Here is a 21,879-nt window from a genome sequence, read left to right as displayed (position 1 = left end):
TATTATGTTTTCTTTCACACAAGTTTGTTTAGAAAACTTAATTACAAATTACTATTTCTGCTTTTTATTAAAATTATTGGATTTTAACTAAATGAACAGACTGAGTTGCTGACATCTCGTATTTGATATGCAATCTAAATATTGTATTGTATTTTACCGGTTCATTTTACTAAAGCCCATTTCCGTGTTTCACGCTGTGCGGGCTTAAAGCTACATTGAAAATTTGCATAACTGGTTTTCACTTGGTTACTTTACTTGACTTAATTACGAAATGTTGGGGTATATTGAAAATGAATGGGAACTCATATGAATAAAACATAACAATGTGGACATGACAAATATACCATGTATCATCATGCTATTCACTCGTGTCAAGGCTGATAATTAAATTTCGAATATGTGGATTTGTTATTTTTGCCATTCATGGAGATGTATTTATTATTTGGTGTATCACAGTAGAATGACGCTCTGACAACGACGGAGGGGGGAGGGGTTAGGTAACCACAGCCATTATCTGTTTATTTTGTCCGGACAATGTGTTAATGACATGTAGAGGGCGTATGTGGACAGTAACATTTACATGTACGACGGCCTGCTTTATTTAATGTGCTGTGGCTTATTCAGTTCCCATCCAACCATGACAAATTAGTATTGGCTTTATTACTACTTCGTATATACCATTTTGCATTGAACTCAGGAAAAACGTCGTGCAAGTTATGAAATTTGGAAAAAGTATAAAAAAGAATGGCAAATATCTAACAGCCTCGTCACAAAGGTCCAAGACGCGATCTAAAAGTCAGAGTAAGACCTTTATGCCCCCGGCATATGTGTCCTTTCTGAGCTCGAACATCATGTATTGTAGACATCACAATACATTTTGATATTTTTACTCTTTTTGTTAATGTGATAAAACTAAAAGTAGTGGTTTACGTTGAAATGCATAATACTTTTTTTAACTATTCTGAAACTTGGTAAAACTGAATATAGGTAAAATAAATACATGTGACATTGTTTGTAAAAACTCATGCTTCGTTAAAAATGTGTAGGCATTATAATACTAAGTATTATTCAATCGCTGTCATATCAGCCTTTTACAAGAAGAATGTATAATGTTGCTTAATATATGGTGTTTGATTTGTTTTTGAACAAATATTGACAGCCATGTTAATATACTACAAAAATACATCTGGGGATATTTCTTTGTGTCGTTTTCGCAGGCTAATTTTTATATTTTCAATAATTTTCTTGTACTGAGTTATCAATTGGAATATATAATTATAAGAGAGTTGTAATGAAATTTTAACCCTTGGCTCTCATTATTATATTTTGTTAACTGAGAATATCTAAATTGGCGAATCGGGAGTTTATTTTTAGGCACATGTACAAGTCCTTTCTAAAATGTGGTTGTGTTGTGTACGTGTATGATTCTGACGCACGTTATTAAAACGTTTACTTCAAAAGAGAGGAGGTGCCCCACACATTACAGTGTAGAAAAGTGATTACCTACCGAATATATTTTCGTACATAGAACAGACTCTCTGTAATGTTACATTGTGGCTCCAGTCGAGTTAGTATGCGTGTATGAAGTAACATCGCACCAGCGTCAGCCAGTTCGTTTGCTTGGAAATATTATCAGTGGTTTGGGACCATGCCGTTAGAATTCGCTAGTTTTTTTGTAGATCTTAAGATACTATTAAGATTTAGTGTTTTACATTTTTCGTAAAATTAAGAATTTGTACTATTTGCCAATACTGTAGTGGAAAAATAAAACTGTGTAGATGAACGTTAGTAAATATTATAAAATAAAGACCTGAAATAATATAATAATAATAGATCTCTTTATTGCTTTTAAACAAATAATTCTGATTCAATTGTTCAAAGCATGAAAAAAACTTTACGAGGAATTTAAACAATTACTTATATTAACGTTATATATTTATTTGAAATATAAAAAAACGAGGACAATTAAGTCAAATTAAACTTAACAGTGTTTACTAGATAATCAACCACATTATATAATTAAAACTGTAAAATAGTAAATTCTAAAAAAATTGTTAAAACTGTATAATATTATAAAAAACGTAAAACCATAATTAAATTTTTTAAATTATGTTCTAATCATCCATCAAGGGTCGTGACGTCGGGTGGCCTAGTGGATCAAGTGATGACAATCTGAGGGGGCGAGTGGAAGGGGAACATTCTGACAAGTGACTAGCTACTCATCATGGTCAGAGACAGCTGTGACGAGGGATACCGCCGCGGTTGGAATGTCTGTGATAATGTTATCAGTCGCGGCAGAAGTTTCCGTAATCAAAATCTCCGACACGGAATCCATAGTAAATGAATTTTACTTTCTTACATTTATTGAAACAGTTATGTATTTGAACGATTCTTGTGCTGAATATTTCCAAAAACATTGTCAGTACTATTCTTTAAATCTAGTTTAAAATTTCTAAAAAAAGCCTTTATCATAATCAGATCTTCTTCAATGTCCTTCGCAGACACAGACAGACTGACAGAGGACCGTTAGGTCTCGCCTGTCGTCCTTACTATTGTCCTCTGTTATAGTAGTAAGGATTCTCGTCTGACACAGCTAATAAATATCGGTTAGTTAATCCAAGTATTTTTACAAAAAATTATTAAATTTAAAGTTATTAATAAAGTACTTAATTATATAGAATATTGAGGGAACAAGTACTCCCAAAGGCAGTGTAAAATTAATTAATTTTACTCCACATTGTTTACGATCAGGTCAGTCAGTGTGTATTGCATTTATTAACAATGCGGATTTGTTAAAATTATTTGTAAATTATTCACAGTGGATGAAATGCTCACCGTCACGTAATTGGTAAACTTAATTGTTACTTGCAAATGGCGTCAGTTGTATAAATTATGCAAAGCCAACAACAAAACAGAGTTTGATTGGACTGCAGGTGGATCTATTGTTTCCACAAAATGATGGTTTTTGTAGAGGTGATTTGAATGTCCATGTCTACAATTTTGTGTTATTACTTTGCAAACCTTTTATAAAACCCACTATTGTTAGTGATCTTTATTATGAACACTGAATTGAGTATGTGGCGGATATATATAAGAGGACTGAAAGGCGGAACAGAATGAAATAAATTGGGTTTTAGGACTGGGATTTTAATGTTTGCAAACAACTGTTGCCCATTAACCATAAATTGGAAATGTTCATTCAACAAGTTTATAAACATCAGTGCAGATGGCAGGAAATGATTTTACCGTTTGAAGTTTGTGTTTGATTGTCACTTTAATCGAACTTTTATGTGCATTGCGCTTAACATGACAGGATCGCATGTCAGCTATGTAACGAAGTACGAAAAATGCAAATTAAAGGTTCCTCTCATAAATGATAGCTACGTAAATTTTGAATAAAAAAATAAGGATAATTAAATCTAATTTTGGATATATAAATGGATTAAAATATTTTAAATGTGAAATACATTAACTTGTTTTGTTTTATAATCATCTAAAAATAATAATGGAACTAAAATATTCGCGGCCTTGGAAATTTTAATATTTTGGAACTGAGCTATTATTGTGTTTGGTTTTATGCTAGGATTTTAGAAGAAGTTTCGTTAAAATCCCGTGAAATTTTACGTACAAAATTATTAGTCATACCAGTATAATATAATAAACCTTTTCGACCAAGAGTTATCGCACAGAGAGGTAGACTGACAAAAAGAGAGCTAATCGGAGTGCTCTTTGACCTTTTGTCCCGATAATTATATTGTTCTTTCTTGAATCTGGAGGAACCTAAGTACCAATTCACAAATCCATATAACCTTTCGACCACGAGCTGTCGCACAGAGAGGTAGACTGACAAAAAGTAAATATTGTAATGTATAATATTCGTAGAGCCATTTCGTTACTCCCAATAGTCTATACTGTAGGTTTTTAATGAGTATGGCATAAAACTTTAGACTCTATTTTAGAACGTAAAATAAGAGGGCACTGTGGTATAGATACGAGCCGTGCATCTGAGGCTCTGCTTTTAACATCGGGCTAAAGTTTAAAACTGCGTTTAAAAAAGGTATCTGTCTTAAATCTATAAATGTTTTACCATATAAATATAGCGGTTTAAAAATAATGAATTGTAATAATAAGATTACCTTTAATATTAATTGCTTATAATGTATATTCTGTACAACGTTCATTACATCTATGCAAATGCAAATCTATAGTATTTTTGTATATCCATACTAAAAAAACTGTAAACCAACACCTACTAAAGTATACAGTGTAATGTACCGTTCCAAATAGTCTCTATTGCAAAATTTAAATAATACTAGACCCTCAATACAAAAACGCCTCAGTTTTAAATATTAAACTTGCTATACCACGAATGTTTTGAGCCCATTGTTTACTTTTATATGCTAATAATACCTTTATTGTATTAAAACAATGAAGAAAGTATTATTCTTATAGTAAAAATCAGTGACTAAAAAAGATTGCAACACTCATTCGCCAAAGAATTTCACATAGTCTTAACGACTTATTGTCCATTAATGCGTAAATTGTAAGTTAACAACATTATTTTCATTCTTAACATCATAATGGTTTGTGATTAATTTTAATTGACATAATTTTTCCTGATTTTATGAACCAATCATAATTCCTAGTTGGTACGAAAGTTGGGAAAGACGTAGCTCAGGCTAACATATTTAACAACGTCTCTCATATATAGACCCCAATTCATCCAGTTAGAGTTCACAAACTGCCGCGTTTGTACGGTGCAAACATGTAGAGACGATTCGCAATTAGCGGAAACATGACGGAGGATGCCACTGGTAGCGCAAACAGGGTAATCTGATTCACGCAACCCGCTGTTCATTGGTGAGCCGCGGTTAATTAAATTACTGCCAATCCTGCTGTTCGTGTGACGTCATCTGCATGCATCTACTCCAGGAGAGCGAGGCGTATCCTTGAGGCAGGTGTTCGTACCTTACACTACAGCGCCTCCCAATCACCCGGTTCGAATTGTACTATAGATCGGGTGACGTCATCTACATGCATCTAATCCAGGAGATCGAGGCGCATTCTTGAGGCAGGCGTTCGTACCTTACACTACAGCGCCTCCCAATCACCCGGTTCGAATTGTACTATAGATCGTGTGACGTCATCTGCATTCTTCTGTTCCAGGAGAGCGAGGCGCATCCTTGAGGCAGGTGTTCGTACCTTACACTACAGCGCCTCCCAATCACCCGCTTCGCTTTAGTATGCTAGCCAAACGAAACAGGCTGTTAAATAGCTCTCTGGTGTCCTTTTTGAGATTTTACTTTTGAGACAAGACATACAAAAACAAATGTTTGTGTGTTTTGTTGACAAATAAATAATATCTCTTAATTTCCATACTAAACAGCGACGAAATTAAAGTTTTACGTCAAAACTTTTCCCTCTAAAATAAACTTTACCGAAGCTTAAGAAATGGCTCACTAAAAAGTTATTACTAATATACTGTTAACTGTTTACATGAACAATGAGTCTTTATAAATTTCCACTAAATTCTTTAGCACACTACTAGTAAAAACTTAGGTTTGCACGTTTTAAATGTTTTGTTAGTAAATTAAAAAAAAAAAACATATTAAATTGTCGGCGTAAAGAATTCACGGCATAACTTCAACAGTCTGTGATTCATTTACCTTTAATTAAACCATTTTTTTAGTTTTCAGATCAAAATTAAATGCCTGACAAACTATCAGAGCGTTACAAATACCCAAGTTGTAAAGTCTTCATTGACATTTAGGTACCAAAGACATCTTATTGGTGTGACAAATAACGTTGTACTCTACTATTTATAGGTATAATACTAGACTCTCAATACAAAAACACCTCAATTTTAAATATTAAACTTGCTATACCACAAAGGTTTTTATTCCATTTTTTACTTTTAGATGCTAATAATACTTCCTAAAACGAGTAAACACTTTTCAAATCCTCGTATTTTACGAGGCTTGTTCAGAGAGTAAGTATCGTTTTAAAAAACAAGTAAAACAATTGTTTTCAATACATTTTTATTTCTACATGGAAGCCCAATCTTAAACTATTTTTCGACATAGTTTCCACCGATGTTCAAACACTTGTCGTAGCGTGTGATCAATCCATTTCCTCGTATATCCAAATGGCTAATTTAAATTAGCTAATTTAAAAAAGCTAATTTAATTTAGGTCATTCAAATCCTACATTAAATTAACTTTAGGTGATGGAAGTCCACAAACCTGTTTGCCTGTGCAATAACTCATTCGTTCTGCTCATACCTGTTATCGAATTCCTTGATAATCTGTTATATTGATTTATAACTTATACTGGTAAGACTGATAAATTTTTAGGTAATTTATGTGATTTTTAACGCACCTTCTTCTAAAATCCTAGTGTTAACTTAGACCCGATATATTAATGTAAAATTCTTTATTAAAATTGTCATGACCACGGATATTTTAATTCCATTATTATTTTTAGATTTTTATAATCCTCCAGGTAAATACAGGTATGTATAAACCATGTAAATATATTTCAGAGCATTAAACTTTAGAAATCCCAAACTATTTTTATATAATCGTTATTTTTAACGATAACGTTTCCAAACAGTAAGCAATAAATAGCTATCGTTTGCAAGAGGAACATTTCAATTGTATTTTTGTACTTCTTTACATAGCTGCCATGCAATTCTGCCACGTTTAGTACAATACACAATACAGTTCGATTAAAGTGACAATAACACACAAACATCAAACGGTAAAATCATTTCCTGCCATCTGCACTGATGTTTATAAACTTGTTGAATGAACTTTTCCAATTTATGGTTAATGGGCAACAGTTGTTAGCAAACTGTCCCAGTCCTACTACCCAATTTATTCCATTGTATTCCCGCCTTTCAGTCCTCTCATATGTATCCGCGAAATATTCAATTCAATGTTCATTATAAAGATCATTAACAATAGTGGGTTTTATACAAGGTTTACAAAGTAATAACACAAAATTGTTGCAATGGAAATACAAATCACTTGTACAAAAAACATCCTTTTATCGAAACAATAGATCCACCTGCAGTCCAATCAGATTCTGTTTTGTTGTTGGCTTTGCATAATTTATAAAACTCACGCCATTGAACGTAACAATTAAGTTTACCAATAACGTGACGGTGAGCATTTCATCCGCTGTGAATAATTTATAAATACTGGTAACAAATCCGTATTGTAATAAATGCAATACATACTGACTGACCTGCTCGTAAACAGTATGGAGTAAAATTAATTAATTTTACACTGCCTTTGGGAGTACTTGTTCGCTCAACATTCTGTATAATTCAATAATTAACTAAAATTAATAATTTATGTCTTAATTACTTTGATTATATAACTGTTTTTTATTAATCAAGGACTCTAACTTTTAGTATAATGTTGGGTTTATTTGATGTTAAATCATTATAGTAATAGCAAATGTACAAATTAATAAAATAAAAATTACGTAATGGATAAGTATATTATTACAGGATATGTATAGTAAATATTGATGTAAATTGGCTGGAGAACTCTAGCGGCATTGTCCCAAATAATTATACTAGTTCCCAGTAGAACTAACTGACCCACACTGGCATGATTTTACCCCATCCACGCCTAATAAATCGTCTGTAGCCAACGATGTGACTAACACCACGTCTTCATGTAGAAAATTTTCTCTATGTAAGAAATATATATTCACTAGACTATCAATTGGCTACGTTTGTAATATGTGCGGTACCTCATCCGCTGTAAAGTAATTGATACATAAGGATAGTCAGAAATATACACATGTACAACACAATTACATTTAATGAGGAAGCATTACAGGTAACGTTGTACTCGTTCATGTGGCAAAAATACACTTCCGTTCGTCAACGCAATATTAGAAATTTACATTGCTCCTTCTCTCCATTAGACACCCCAACTTCCTTTCTGTCACCAACAAGGATACATTGAATTCAGGTTATGAAAAGTAAAGGAAAGCTGAACGTTACCTGGAAACCATGCAGATTAATAGCCCCATATAAATGCTTTACTAGGCTTACCGACATAGCTGTGAGTTATTGTCCTCGTAAATGCATTACATCAGATGGAGAATAATGATACTTCGTAAATTGGTAACAAATACTGGAGTGTTACGAATTACGATTTCTTCAAAAAATCACAATAATATAATATATTATTATGTAACATTAGGTTACACATTAAGTATAATTTTTAACAAAATCCTTGAGTTTCATAACAGGATTTGAAAATGTAATATGGTTAAAACATTTTCACGTAGGTCACGAATGTTGTGCTTTTGAGGGTAACAACACTAAAAATATCAAAATGTGTTTGTTCCTACCAAATGTGATATTCGAGATCAGAAAGGACACATATGTCGGGGACAATAAAGGTCTCACTCTGACTTGTAGATCGCGCCTTGGACTGTTGTGACAAGGCTGTGGGACATTTGCAATGTTTTTTAATACTTTATCAAAATAAGATAATACACAAGAATTTTTTTTTCTGAATTCAACGCAAGTTGGCATGTACGAAGTGGTAATAAAGTCAATGAGAATTTGACATGTACTCAGTTGAAGGGGAATAAGCCACAGCACATTAAATAAAGCAGGCCGTCGTACATGTAAATGTTACTGTCCACATACGCCCTCTACATGTCATTAACACATTGTCCGGACAAAATAAACAGATAATGGCTGTGGTTACCTAACCCCTCCCCCCTCCGTCGTTGTCAGAGCGTCATTCTACTGTGATACATCAAATAATAAATACATCTCCATGAATGGCAAAAATAACAAATCCACATATTCGAAATTTAATTATCACCCTTTGAAACGAGTGTGTTACATAATGATACATGGTTTATTTGTCATGTCCACATTGTTATGTTTATTCATACGAACTCGTATATTGAAAATATAAAATTCCCTTATTAGTCAAACATAATAGTCTAATTAAACCCGAATTAATTATTAATAATTAAAGGCTATTATTATTATCAATAAGTAGGAATCTGATAACGCAGAAATACTGTAGTATCAAACCAAATACTATAGGCTACTTGAAATTTTATATAGAGGATTTTGGAGCGTATATTGTCGAAATTTCCGTTTACTTTTATCTAAAAATCAATCCAGTTCTTCTTGGGATTAATAGGAACCTATGTACCAAGTTCAGGCTGCGTCATCACTGTAATGGCTAAAACAGGATACGATCATGCTCACGCGATCTAGCGGTCTCAGTGTGCATTACTGACAAATAGAGAACATTAAGAATAAGGTAGAGAGTCGGTTAAGTGTGAGGTGAATAGTAAAATTTTCGTCGATAACAAAGTTTGAAGCCGCGCTAGACCTGACTCAGGAACAAAGTTTGATTCCTGACACATTGCATACTCTTTCCCATATTCAACTGTTATTGATATATTAAAATATGAAACTTAAAGTGCAATTCTGGATGTATTGAATTCTTTTAGTGGAAACGAGATATTAAGCACTGTTAATTTTAATTGCAATTGTAACATGCTATTTTGGTACCAGCGTGTGGTATTGTGAGTTTGCATTTTCTAAATTAGTAATTGAAATTAAGCACTGTACAACATTCAAATTATAAATTGTATAATTGTAGCAATGCAAGCAAAACATATTGGAACAACTAATTTCTTTAGAAGATTTTAAAACCTTGAATGAAACAGTGATTAAGTATTGATGAACAGTAATCCCCCTCCTTAGAGCTGAGCCGTTACAACAAACAATAGCGTGCGTTCGTAATAATGTTTTCACGTCGTTGTTTAGTACGTTTATCAATTTTACAGGATAAAACTTGAATCCTTGTAAAGAAATGTTCCACTAGAAAGGGATTTATGTTTTACTAATACCTTAAGTATTGCGCAGTCATCGAATTTTGTGATACAAAACCTTTTTCAAATAAATATCTGTTTACACATTCACGAGTGTTGGAGTTAGACGATTAGTAGTGGGTGGAAAACTAAATTGAAATTGAATTATTAATGCTATCAATGTTTTGGCATTGACAGTGCAGTAACACATGAAACCTCGGCTTTTGTGGTTACAGCAAAATCTGTTTTGTTATCCGTGGCTTGAGTGTTATGCGGTTGAAATCTGACTAATTTTAGCACAGTATTGCCACTGTCTATAAATATATATATATATATATATATATATATATATATATATATATATATATATATATATATATATCTGTATAGCTATGTAATGCAGAAGTGCCTATGGTTTATTGTGATGGGTAATTAATTCACTAAATATTTCTAATAGTAATTAAAATGTATTCTTTTTTGTAATATATAAATATGCTATGATAGTATCTTTGAATATGTGCTGTGTTTGTAAAATACTCGTAAATAGTTATATTATTAGCCAGTAAGAATATGTGGCTCATACCTATATTGTCAGTTAGTCATAGTTTACGTCAATATTCACTGTAAATGGAAGCTTGCACAAGTGTTTATAGGGTTGTCTTGTCGAGGTTGTACAGTCGTTGTCTTATGGTTGTCTGTGGTTGCAGCTGCCCGTGCATGAATGGCGGGAAGCCCGGGCGCCGGGGACTGACGGGTCATGCAGCGTCTGCGCACCACGTTCAAGCGGTCCCGAACCCCTACCGGCGCCGAGATGAAGACCCAGAGCAGCTTGGAGGTGCCCAAGCAGGTGCGGTCCGCCTCCTTCGACGAGATCCAACTGGAGGCGAAGCGGGCCCTCCAGCACCAGACGTCCGAGTCGGGGAGCTTCCTGTCGGTCCCCACCCACTCGCAGCGATCAAAGAGCTTCGATGGAGGCGGCGGTGGGGGAGAGGACCCGGGCATGTTCTTGGAAGTTCCCCGCGGACGGTTTCAACGGAGGAGATCGTCCGGTGATAAGTCCCCACCGGTGTGTGTCCACTGCATCTACATGGAGGAGTACCTGAGGATGAGGACACCGCCGGGGGAGGATCCCCCACACCTGAGATCCTTCAGTTACAGCGACACGTCCACCGAAGACGACATCGACAGTGACCCCGAGCCCCTCCTGGACCTGGACCTGGAGCCGCCTCTGACTCCGATGACCCCTCAGTGTTGTATCACCGTCACTTTGTCGCCCAACCCCAGTACGCCCTCCGCGTTCGACGATCCGCCTTCCCCTTCGACCCGGAGAAGATCGATAACCTCTCCCAAACTGGAACGTCAAGAAGCCTTTATATTCAACGAAAACCTTCTAGAGCCCCCTTCGCCGGATGAACCTCCTCCCACACCCGTCCCCAATTCCCTGATAGTCAGTGAGTTCTTCCTGGCGGTTCCTGAGCTGAAGCGGGACCGTGCGGCCTCGGTGGACTCTTGCTTCATCAACAAGCACGCCGGCAAGACGGAGGAGATCCCCGAGGTTCCTTCGACTCAGCTGTTGCTGGAGCCTCCACCGCTCGGGCCTAACGCCCTCCGCTCTCGGTCAGTAGACATCGTCCTGCCGACCGACACCCAGGCCCGGTACAAAGCACTGGCCATGACTTCTGCACGCACGTCTGAGAAGGGGTATGTGCCTGTACGCTCACACGGTCCTTCACTGGTTTCACAACCGGTTATTATGTACATTTGTTACACACTAAATTTTGGATTATATTTTAAATCCGATTAAATTCCTTGGGTTAATAATGTACAATAATAGTAGTATTGTGCCGTTGCACAAATAACTTCTACAAACGTGAATTTTGTTTACGAAACAAAAGTTTTACGTTACCTTATACTAAGGTCCAAATCATTAGCTTACATTACATGTTGTTGTTTTTTTTGTTTTGTTTTTGTTTTTTGTTTTTTTTATGCACCAACCAACAACTTTGTAATTTTTTCATTATACTTTATAACAACTGTTATTGTCTGTTAATTTATATTTGTTTTATGTATGATAAAACCATTTTTCAATTCAAGGAGCAAAACTGTCTTTCGGTGCTTAATCGTGTTTCCCACATCGGTTTCGCTTCACTCATAAAACAAGATTTCGCACAGAAAACAACCAAGTTCGCTCCTGGTGATGAATATACAAGTTAAGCAACATCGAGATAATCAAGAAGAAATATATCAATCTATGAAACCAGTGAAAGACCATTTTCTTAAAGCATGCATATTTCGTAAGAGAATCGGTAAGTAAGCAGTATTAAGAATGTTATATAGTTTATAATATTGTTATCACATTAATGTTGAATATATTAGTGCTTTTAGGTGAGCTTTATTATCCTTTAGCGTCATTTACAGTCAAATAAGCACGTCATCACTCGTTTATGTATTTCTTTATTATTATGAGTATTGATATTATCACCAAATATTTGCATGAGAAATAATTAGCTGTTTAGTTCAAATTATTATATTCGAAATTTGTATGAAGTGGGAAATGTTTATAATAATTGTTTATTTGTTCTGGTTCGTTTTAAAAACCAAGATTGGGTTATAAAATTTAGGTATGTATCGCAAGAAATTGTATACAATTTTTTTTTGGATGCGTAATGCTCCTTAAACAAGGCCCCCTCTTTACTTACTGCTCCTATAAACCTACATCAAAATAATATGATGGTATATTTTTAAATGTTTTAACCAACTAATAAGTATCGAATAAATCTAACTGATAAATCGGATATGAAATAAAATTGTATTATGTGCGCCCTAGATAGAACATTTTACAATCTTATAAACCTATTCTTTTAAGTTTATCGTTACATAAAGTTAATTTATACAAGTTTAAACTTTACTTAGTCACATTCATAAATATTAATTTTGTCTCATAAGCGGAAAGTACAACTACATAAATTTAATATATTTACATAATATCGAGAATGTTAATAGCATTTTGCGTCATTGAGCACTTTGGTTCAGCTGTAAACGTGAACTATTTATTAAATGTTAATTTTACGTTCTTTATAATTACGTCAGTTTTTATCCAATAATTATTTATTATTTTACTTAACTTTTTGTCACAGAGATAAAATTGCATTGTAACACGGAAGATATAAGTTCATGACAAATGATACTTTACCTCATACTCTCTCGACATATCTGGTAGTTAAAATATACAAGAAAATATAGCGTAAACTTATCCCTCATTATTTAGAACCGTTCCTTTTTGCAGCAAAATTGAAATTTATAGTGTAGCATTCATTCATTAATCAAACTCTAATTATGGGCTTAGTATTGAAACCTTACATCGCCGCTCGCACACCCACAGCAAACCAACAGGGAAACGCGCGCCCATGGTGGCGAACGGGATGCCGGATCAATATTAAACTAGGTAAAAAAAAAAAAAAAAACACCGTGGTCAGTATACTCAGGTTCATTTACTACGAAAACACAGGCCTATCCAGTCAATATAATTAAGTATATATATATATTATAAATAAAAAAAATAAAAAGTGCCTGCAGTAGTATATACCCTCGAACAATTCTTGTCAGGTGCACCTGCATACAAAAAATTAGACACGCCATAATTTGAAACAAGAAATGCCAATTCCACCCGGTATCCTTCGGCTAAGGCGGGCTCCTAATGAAATCCAAGAAATAACTAAATAATATCTAAAACTAACTTAAAATAAAATAACAAAATATAAAACTATATAAATGGCAACAATAACAAATAAATAAAGAATGCAGGGTATCACAGATTTTGACTAGCAGTTGTGTCCATCATGGTGGCCGTCCCTCAGCAGAGCGCAAAGTGAAGGTTCTCTGCGACCACGCATGATGGAGAGATGACAGGAGATAAACAGCTCATCCCTTGGACCTCATCAGTGAGGGGCCGTAAACCTAGCCGCACATGTTAGAAGGAATCAGCTCAGCAAATCTAAACAAAATACTAAAATAAACCAAAATATTAAACAGGAGCTACTCCTAACTAGTACACTACAGCTCAGAGTCTTTTACGCCACTCTGCCGGAAAGGCCAAACGCCTTCAAAAGGTCAGTCGCCTCTGCAGCCAATAAACCACACACCACACTATATAAAACACACATGGAGCCGGGGAGATATAGGTATTGAACCGGCTCAGACTCCCCCCCCAAAAGGAGGAACTCCCCTCTGTTAATTTCTTCAAAAAAGAAGAACTGAACGAAATGCCTCTCCCCCCAAAGGTTGAAGAAATATAAACCGGAAACCCTGAAGTCTGCAGAGGGGAAAACCAAGAAAATCCAGTTGGAGGCAAGAAATCCCTCCAAGAGTAGCGTGGGTACAAAGAAGAAAACAGGAACCTTGATCAGGAAGAAGGAGCAGAGGTGATCAGGCCTCTGGACCTAAAAACCCTTCCGCACAGACTAAAGAGAAATCACGGATGACTCCGGCAAGGCTTCAGATGGGATATGTGCGCCTTCCTGAAAATCTTCTCGGACTGAGGGATCTCCCAGTCGGGCAGTCACCGGAGTCAGAAACTTCAAGATGCGGTGGGGACCAGTCCACCTGTAGCAAAGTTTAGCAGCTCTTTTGTCCACAGCCGAACTGACTGGGTGAGCCTTGCAGTAAACTAGATCCCCCACCTGGAAGGGATTGGCAATACGACCGTCGGTTGTACTTCCTCCTTACTAACTCCCTAGCCCGAATGAGATTCCGCCTGGCTGCCTCCCAAGTGGCTTTCACATCGGGAGTACCAGGAGGTGGCAGAAGATCGCTAATTTTCCAAAGGTTCGCCAAAGGGTTGTTTGGCGGAAAGCCAAATAATAACTCGAAAGGTACCGCCTTGTGACTTTCATGCTGGGCCGTATTAAAGGCAAATTGGATCCAAGGTAGTTGTTGATCCCAGGTGGTCTGATTTTCCGCATGAAAGGCAATGAGAGCAGATCGAAGATTGCGATTAAACCGTTCGGCGTGAGAAGGCTGAGGATAGAAAGGGGAAGTAGTCACATGGCGGATTCCGTGCCCAAAGCACATTCTTTTAAAAGATATTAGAGACAAATTGTGAACCATTATCGGAAACCTAAGGTGGCGGGGATTCCAAAGTGTTGAAAAAAATGGTTACGAAGTGCTTGCACCGTGAGCTGCGCGGTAGCACTCCGCAATGGGAACAACCAAACAAACTTGGAGAAGGCATCCACACAAACAAGTAGGAAACTTATTTCCGGACTTGCTACGCGGGAGAGGCCCAACATAGTCAATGAAAACCTTCTCCAAAGGTTTTTTTCCGCCACCTCAGATGACAAAAGACCCAACTTGGTATTTTGAGCGGGTTTGCTTAGCGAGCAACAGCTCACAAGAACGTACTCGAGCTGCAATATCCCGGTCCATACCTTTCCAGATGAACTGATCCCTAATCTTCGCGATGGTCTTATGAATTCCCTAGATGTCCACCCACAGGAGAAGAATGAAAATACTGAAAGACCATCGGTACAAGAAAGCTTGGCAGCACTAACTTAGGTTTTCTCCGCTGCTTGTCACGGCAGCATAGAGCACCTCGGTACAGAAAATAAGGAGGGTGGGCACCTCCGTTTTTAAGCTCATTGATGATAGCAGTCAGCTCGGGATCCTTAAGTTGGTGTGGAACAATGTCCGAAAATGCAGAGGAAAGTCTAGGAGCACGCCACAACATGGCGGCTCTGATAAATTCTGGTGGTCGTTGGGTAAGTGATACATGCGTGACAGAGTGTCCGCTATGGATATTTTGGGTGCCTCGCACGTGCTGCACTGTGAACTTAAGGGCAGAAATTTGGACTACCCAGCGACCCAATCTTCCCGAGCTGACGGGGGTGGGCAAGGAGCCAAGAAAGTGCCTGGTAGTCGGTTTCCAACAAAAATTCTTTATGTTCTAGGTAACGCCTGAACTTGTTAATTCCAAACACGACAGCCAAACATTTCCAGCTCATAAACAGAACAACTCTTCTTCTCACAAGAGGTTAACGTGCGTGAAGCATAAGCTATGGGCTGCCGGATACCATCTACTTCTTGGGATAAAAACAGCAGCAACGGCTAAGGAGGAAGCATCAGTTTGCAAGACGAACCTACGACTGAAATCAGGCATAGCCAAGACTGGAGGCTGCATCACTGCCTCTTTCAGCTGCTCAAAAGCAGTCTGTTGCGCTTCACCCCACTCAAACTTGGCACCCTTTTTCCTAAGAGAGTTCAGAGGGGCCGCCACTTCAGCAACATTGGGGATGAAACGACGATAAAAATTTATCATTCCCACAAAACGGGCAATCCCCTTGGCATCCTTAGGAGGAGGAAACTCCCTGATTGCCTGGGTTCTCTCTGGATCAATACAAACACCTCGAGAAGAGACAAGATGACCCAGAAACGATATTTCAGGCTGAGGCAAAAACTCACCTTTTCAGGATTGACGGTAAGGCCAGACTCTCGAAGCCTAGTTAGAACTTCCTCCAGATGAGTCAAGTGCTCCTCATAACTCTCACTGTACATCAAGCAGGTCATCCAGATAGTTGAACACGAACTTAAATTTGACATCATGAAAGATAGAATCCAGGAGTCTGGTGAGTGTTTGGGCTCCCACAGCCAAGCCCATTGGCACTCGGGTGAACTGGTACAAATTCCAAGGCACACAAAAGGCAGTGAGAGGTCGAGACTCGTGTTTTAGAGGAATCTGATGGTATGCCTGATTAAGATCAAAAATGGAGAAATACTTGGCCTTACCAAAACCAGTCGAAAGCAGAATGCAAATCGGGGAGAGGCACGGAGTCAATTTCTATCTGAGCATTGAGCTTTCGATAATCCAGGGACCAATCTGGACTTCCCATTAGGTTTCGGCACTAGAAACGCTGGACTGGAAAAATTTGAGCAAGACGGCTCGATTACCCCACTCTTAAGTAAATCATCGATCATATTTCTCAGAATTTCCATCTTGGGCGGAGCAAGCTTATATGGATGGGAACGTACAGGACGGGTGTCTGTAAGACGAATCTCGTACTCCAAGAGATTGGTCGTGCCCAGTTTGTCAGTGAGGACTTCAGGAAAACTGGAACAAATCTGCCTTATGTCCTCAGCCTCTTTCGGCGTAAGATGTCCTAGTTGGTCAGGAGGAGTCAAAGCTCTTATCTTCCATCTCTAAGGCAGCAGTCCCACGAGACTCGACATCAGAAAAGGGAACGAGCACCCGCCTGGCGAAAGCAAAGAAAACATGACTGGAGGCCAAATCCAAAATCATGCCAGTTTTTCCGATAAAATCTGCTCCCAAGATGAAAGGAAAAGTCAGGTCCTTAGCCACAAAAAGCTCCAATCCCAAGAGAAATAATTAATTTTGATGTGAATCTGGGCACTACAGATAATAGGTAAAGGTGTGCGTGAAGCAGTCCAGCAGATAAGTGAACTAGGCTCAACCTGCCGTATTAGCCCAGAGGATTTTAGATCTTCAAAAAAACGACAAAGAAATCAGGCTGCGTGCCTGACCCAGAATCAACCAGGGCCTTCTGCACCACATTCCCCACAAGCACATCCAGTTGTGGGCAGGTTGAGCGGGCAGCCCTTACTCCCTGCGCGGCCAGAGCAGCAACCTCCCCTCTCGGCCAACGATGATAACTGTCCCCAAGTCTATTTCTTTCTGTTTTCTTTCTGTTCTGTATTAAAACCAGCTACCCTTTTACCATCAAAATTATGTACATTTTTGCCCTCAAATTACCTTTACGGCACGAGTCGGGCTTACTCGTCCGCAAGCTTACTAGTTTTTTTTTATTAAGTGGACAAAACGGTCTAAATATGTCCCCACTTGCTTGCAGCCATAACAGGTAGGAGGCTGCCTACGGGAAGGAGCAGCCGCTGGCTCAGACCGCACCGGAGCATGGACCGGCCCCGGAGGCAAGTGAGGAAGATGCCTCGACATGGCCTCCCTTTGATCATCCGCATCCTGAACCCCTCTAGAGATGATGGAGAGGCGGTCCAAAATCCGCAAAAGATGCGGGACGGCTACAAAAAATCAAACGAGAGCGTTCTTCAGGTTTAATGCCCTCCAAAATAAGGCTCACCAACTCTGTTTCGCTCAAGCTCAAGCGTAACACCCGGGCTACATCCCGTATCTCCCCGACAAAATGGCTCAACGTCTCGTCTGGTGCCTGAGGACGGTAAACGCGTTCCACCCGCAAGCGCTCCCTAACCCGAGCAGGTACAAAGAAACTCCAAGATCTCGGCGTGGAACTGGTCAAAAGTGGCACCTCTCTTAAGGCAGTCTAGAAGGCGATCAAAAAAGCGGCCTTAAGGAAAACTGCGCTAAAATCTGGCATAAGCATGGCATCTGTCATACCAGGAAAATTCTCTCAGCTTAAAAAAACTTCCAGAAGGAAATGGATAAGTAAATTAGTGTCAAGCCCATCAACTCTGGGGAAGTGTTGTAAAACACTCCCCAAAGGATGGGGCAATTTGCCAAAGCTAGAAAAGGAAGGCACAACTATAGATGATGCCTCACCAGCCGCTTCAGGGGGGCCACTACCCATCGGAGACATAGTAGTAACTCTGGGAGGCTCGAAAGAAAGAGCCGGAGGACGGTTAGCAAAGGTAATGGTAGTGGGAACCTCCGTTGGAGTGACAGCGGTAAATAGTACCCCTTCTCTTTCACCGAGCGCACCTCACTCAAACCATCTAAGGCTTGTTTTAATTTGTTACTGGCCGAAAAGGCCCAACTTTTTAATATCAGAGTCTAAACTAGGAGCTGACATAAGTAAAACTATTCTGTCACGCCAATGTAAAAGTTGAGATGCCAATCTAGCCTTCGCTGACCCCGGACATGGGAAGTGACTCAAAATTAATATCGTCTTCTAACTCTTCCATTCGGGTTTTACAAAACTCAAATTCAGTATTAATTTGGAACTCTGCATTCCAGCTGCGGTCCAACGCTATACAATCCCGTAATTGAGCTCTTAATGCCCTCACATCTCCCTCGGGCTTCTGTCTCTCGCCAGGACCTCAAAAACCAACTCGGGCTTGCGCAGATGTTCAGGCACCAGGGGAAAACGCCATACCAAACAATTAAGACAAAATAAATACAACAAAGCGTACGCAACAATTACTTAGTAAACTAAGTGGACTCAACTCACAAAGGGCTTACACTGACGAGGTCCAAGTGAAGAACTTAATACCTGCTACCTAATAGAAGGATACCCTGCAAATATACACTAACCACAACCTACAAACACAGAAGCAATAAATATAACAAAACAACACATTGATAGGGGAGAAGTAGAGTACAGTTAGGTAAATTTAGCGGTTAAGCAATTTAGAGTCCCCTGCTCCCTGCAAAGGGTAAGTCTGCAGGAAGCAAGACACTAAACCAATTCCACCCGGTATCCTGTGCTAGGGCGAGCTCCTAATAAAAAAAAATGTGTACTCTAACCTCCCCCTACCTAACACTAACCTACACCAACAAACAAAACCAGAACTGAGAGACAGCTGAGAGAGCAGGTAACCACGCTCTGCTACATTGAAACCTTACATCGCCGCTCGCACACCCCACAGCAAACCAACAGGGAAAACGCGCGCCCATGGTGGCGAACGGGATGCCGGATCAATATTAAACTAGGTAAAAAAAAAAAAAAAAAAAAAAAAACACCGTGGTCAGTATACTCAGGTTCATTTACTACGAAAACACAGGCCTATCCAGTCAATAGAATTAAGTATAGTATATATAGTATATCTATATATATATAATATATATTATAAATAAAAAAATAAAAGTGCCTGCAGTAGTATATACCTCGAACAATTCTTGTCAGGTGCACCTGGCATACAAAAAATTAGACACGCCATAATTTGAAACAAGAAATGCCAATTCCACCCGGTATCCTTCGGCTAAGGGCGGGCTCCTAATGAAATCCAAGAAATAACTAAATAATATCTAAAACTAACTTAAAAATAAAATAACAAAAAATATAAACTATATAAATGGCAAACAATAACAATAACAAATAAATAAAGAATGCAGGGTATCACAGATTTTGACTAGCAGTTGTGTCCATCATGGTGGCCGTCCCTCAGCAGAGCGCAAAAGTGAAGGTTCTCTGCGACCACGCATGATGGAGAGATGACAGGAGATAAAACAGCTCATCCCTTGGACCTCATCAGTGAGGGGCCGTAAACCTAGCCGCACATGTTAGAAGGAATCAGCTCAGCAAATCTAATAAATACTAAAATAAACCAAAATATTAAACAGGGAGCTACTCCTAACTAGTACACTACAGCTCAGAGTCTTTACGCCACTCTGCCGGAAAGGCCAAACGCCTTCAAAAGGTCAGTCGCCTCTGCAGCCAATAAACCACACACACACTATATAAAACACACATGAGCCGGGGAGATATAGGTATTGAACCGGCTCAGTATTTTTCACACCTTTATGAATTTCACCCAAGTCTGCAGAAGGTTCTCCTCTGGTTTATGTATTCCTAACAGTACATTGTCAGCAAAATCACATTGTAGACTTTCACTAGATGGAGTACAAACCTAAATTATCACTTGCATCTGGTGAACCCAGTGAATGTTCCGAAGCGACTCATTAAGCAAATACTACCGCAAATCGAGGATAAGGGAACATGGGGTGTATAAGGGCTCGAAATAGCTGTAGCGTGTTATGGAGGTGGAATGCGGATAGTAACTCTTGGAGTGTGGTATTACCTTGATGGTTTTTCAAGCCTAAATATGAGGAAGTATGGCTTCCTCTGCCCCCGTTGAAGATGCAGGAACAGTGCTAGCCTTCCCTTTTTCCAAGGTAACATGACTGAGATAGTGCCCTTATTACTCTTCAAGGGATCGCGACAGGAGGTGGCCCTTCTCAAAACGCAAATACTACCGCAAATCGAGGATAAGGGAACATGGGTTGGGTAAGGGCTCATCATACCTGTAAATGTTATGGATGTGGAATGCGGGTAGTAACTCTTGGAGTGGTGGTATTCCCTTGATGGCTTTTCAAGCCTAAATATGGTGGAGTATGGCTTCCCTGTCCGCGTGGAAGATGCAGGAACAGAGCTAGCCTCCCCTTTTTTCCAAAGTAACATTACTGAGATAGTGCCCTTATTACTCTTCATGGGGTCTCGACAGAAGGTAGCCCTTACCATCAACCTTACCCATCCTTAATGTCCTTCCACTCCGGAAACAGCGCAAAGAAGGCTCTTTTAGGACTAAGTGCTATGAGGGGTTTCCTCACCTTCTAATCTGAAGTGAAGGAACAAGAATAAGGTCTGAAATTATTGAGGTATCCACTCTGCACAGTGTCGAGAGTGTTAGTTACAGTGATACAGTGCTGCTAGGCTTTGCCACATTATCTGGACGGATGCGGTCAGCTATCATTGTGGCGGAAGCTAAGCATAGGCAGTGCGGGCACAGTCTTGATGTGCATCGCACCGAGGAATGCGGCGTCTAAAGAGATCTCTCAGCATGAGGCAGTCGTTTAGTTTCAGCAGGTCCCTCAGCATCAGCCGTTCTTTTCGGCGTCAGCGGCGGTCTCTGTTCTCCCCACTTGAGGTCAGTTCGTATTGTGAAGGTGTCGTATGGAATACCACAATGAACTAAGATTATCCGGGTGTTTCTGATCTGTTTTCTCATTTTTCCTTGTGGAGTACGTAGTCAGAATCGAACAATTATACTTTCCGTGTTCGCATAGTTGTTTTCGTTCGATTATTTTTTTAAATGCATCCGGAAAATTTAACAGTAAGTGGTAGTTCCATCAGTTTTACGCAAATACTAAATAGTTTTAACGACTATTAAATGTTTATAAGAATGTTTTAAATTCAACTAAAACCTTGATAATCATGATATACAGTACTATCGGTAGAATGAATAATTAAAAGTAATTTAAAAAAGATTGAATCATTTTCTGTTCTATGTCATTAACATGTTGCTATTCTGAAATATTAATTACTGAAAATAACTCCTGGCTCTTGTGAGAAT

The 21,879-nt window shown here is 38.5% G+C and overlaps 1 protein-coding gene across 9 annotated transcripts in view; it reads left to right on the top strand.

Moving 5' to 3' along the window:
- Positions 1–21,879, top strand: part of LOC124357810 (eye-specific diacylglycerol kinase) — a 613,754-nt gene that overhangs the window by 405,888 nt on the left and 185,987 nt on the right. For 3 of the 9 annotated variants that reach the window (XR_006921981.1, XR_006921980.1, XR_006921979.1), the window contains exon 1: positions 10,555–11,568. The exons of 3 other annotated variants lie outside the window; for them this stretch is intronic. Coding sequence is in view for 2 of the 6 variants with exons in the window: in XM_046809867.1 (XP_046665823.1) it covers positions 10,625–11,568 (944 nt within the window). In the remaining 4 variants the exon portion in view is untranslated. Of the gene's footprint in view, positions 1–10,552; positions 11,569–21,879 lie in introns of those variants that run through there. 3 more of the 9 variants (XR_006921982.1, XM_046809866.1, XM_046809867.1) reach the window with 2 other exon arrangements.

Source organism: Homalodisca vitripennis, chromosome 3, assembly GCF_021130785.1.
Source record: "Homalodisca vitripennis isolate AUS2020 chromosome 3, UT_GWSS_2.1, whole genome shotgun sequence".
Taxonomy (NCBI): Eukaryota; Metazoa; Arthropoda; class Insecta; order Hemiptera; family Cicadellidae; genus Homalodisca; species Homalodisca vitripennis.
Note: the sequence above shows the minus strand (reverse complement) of the source record. Positions and strands in the feature narration are given on the sequence as shown.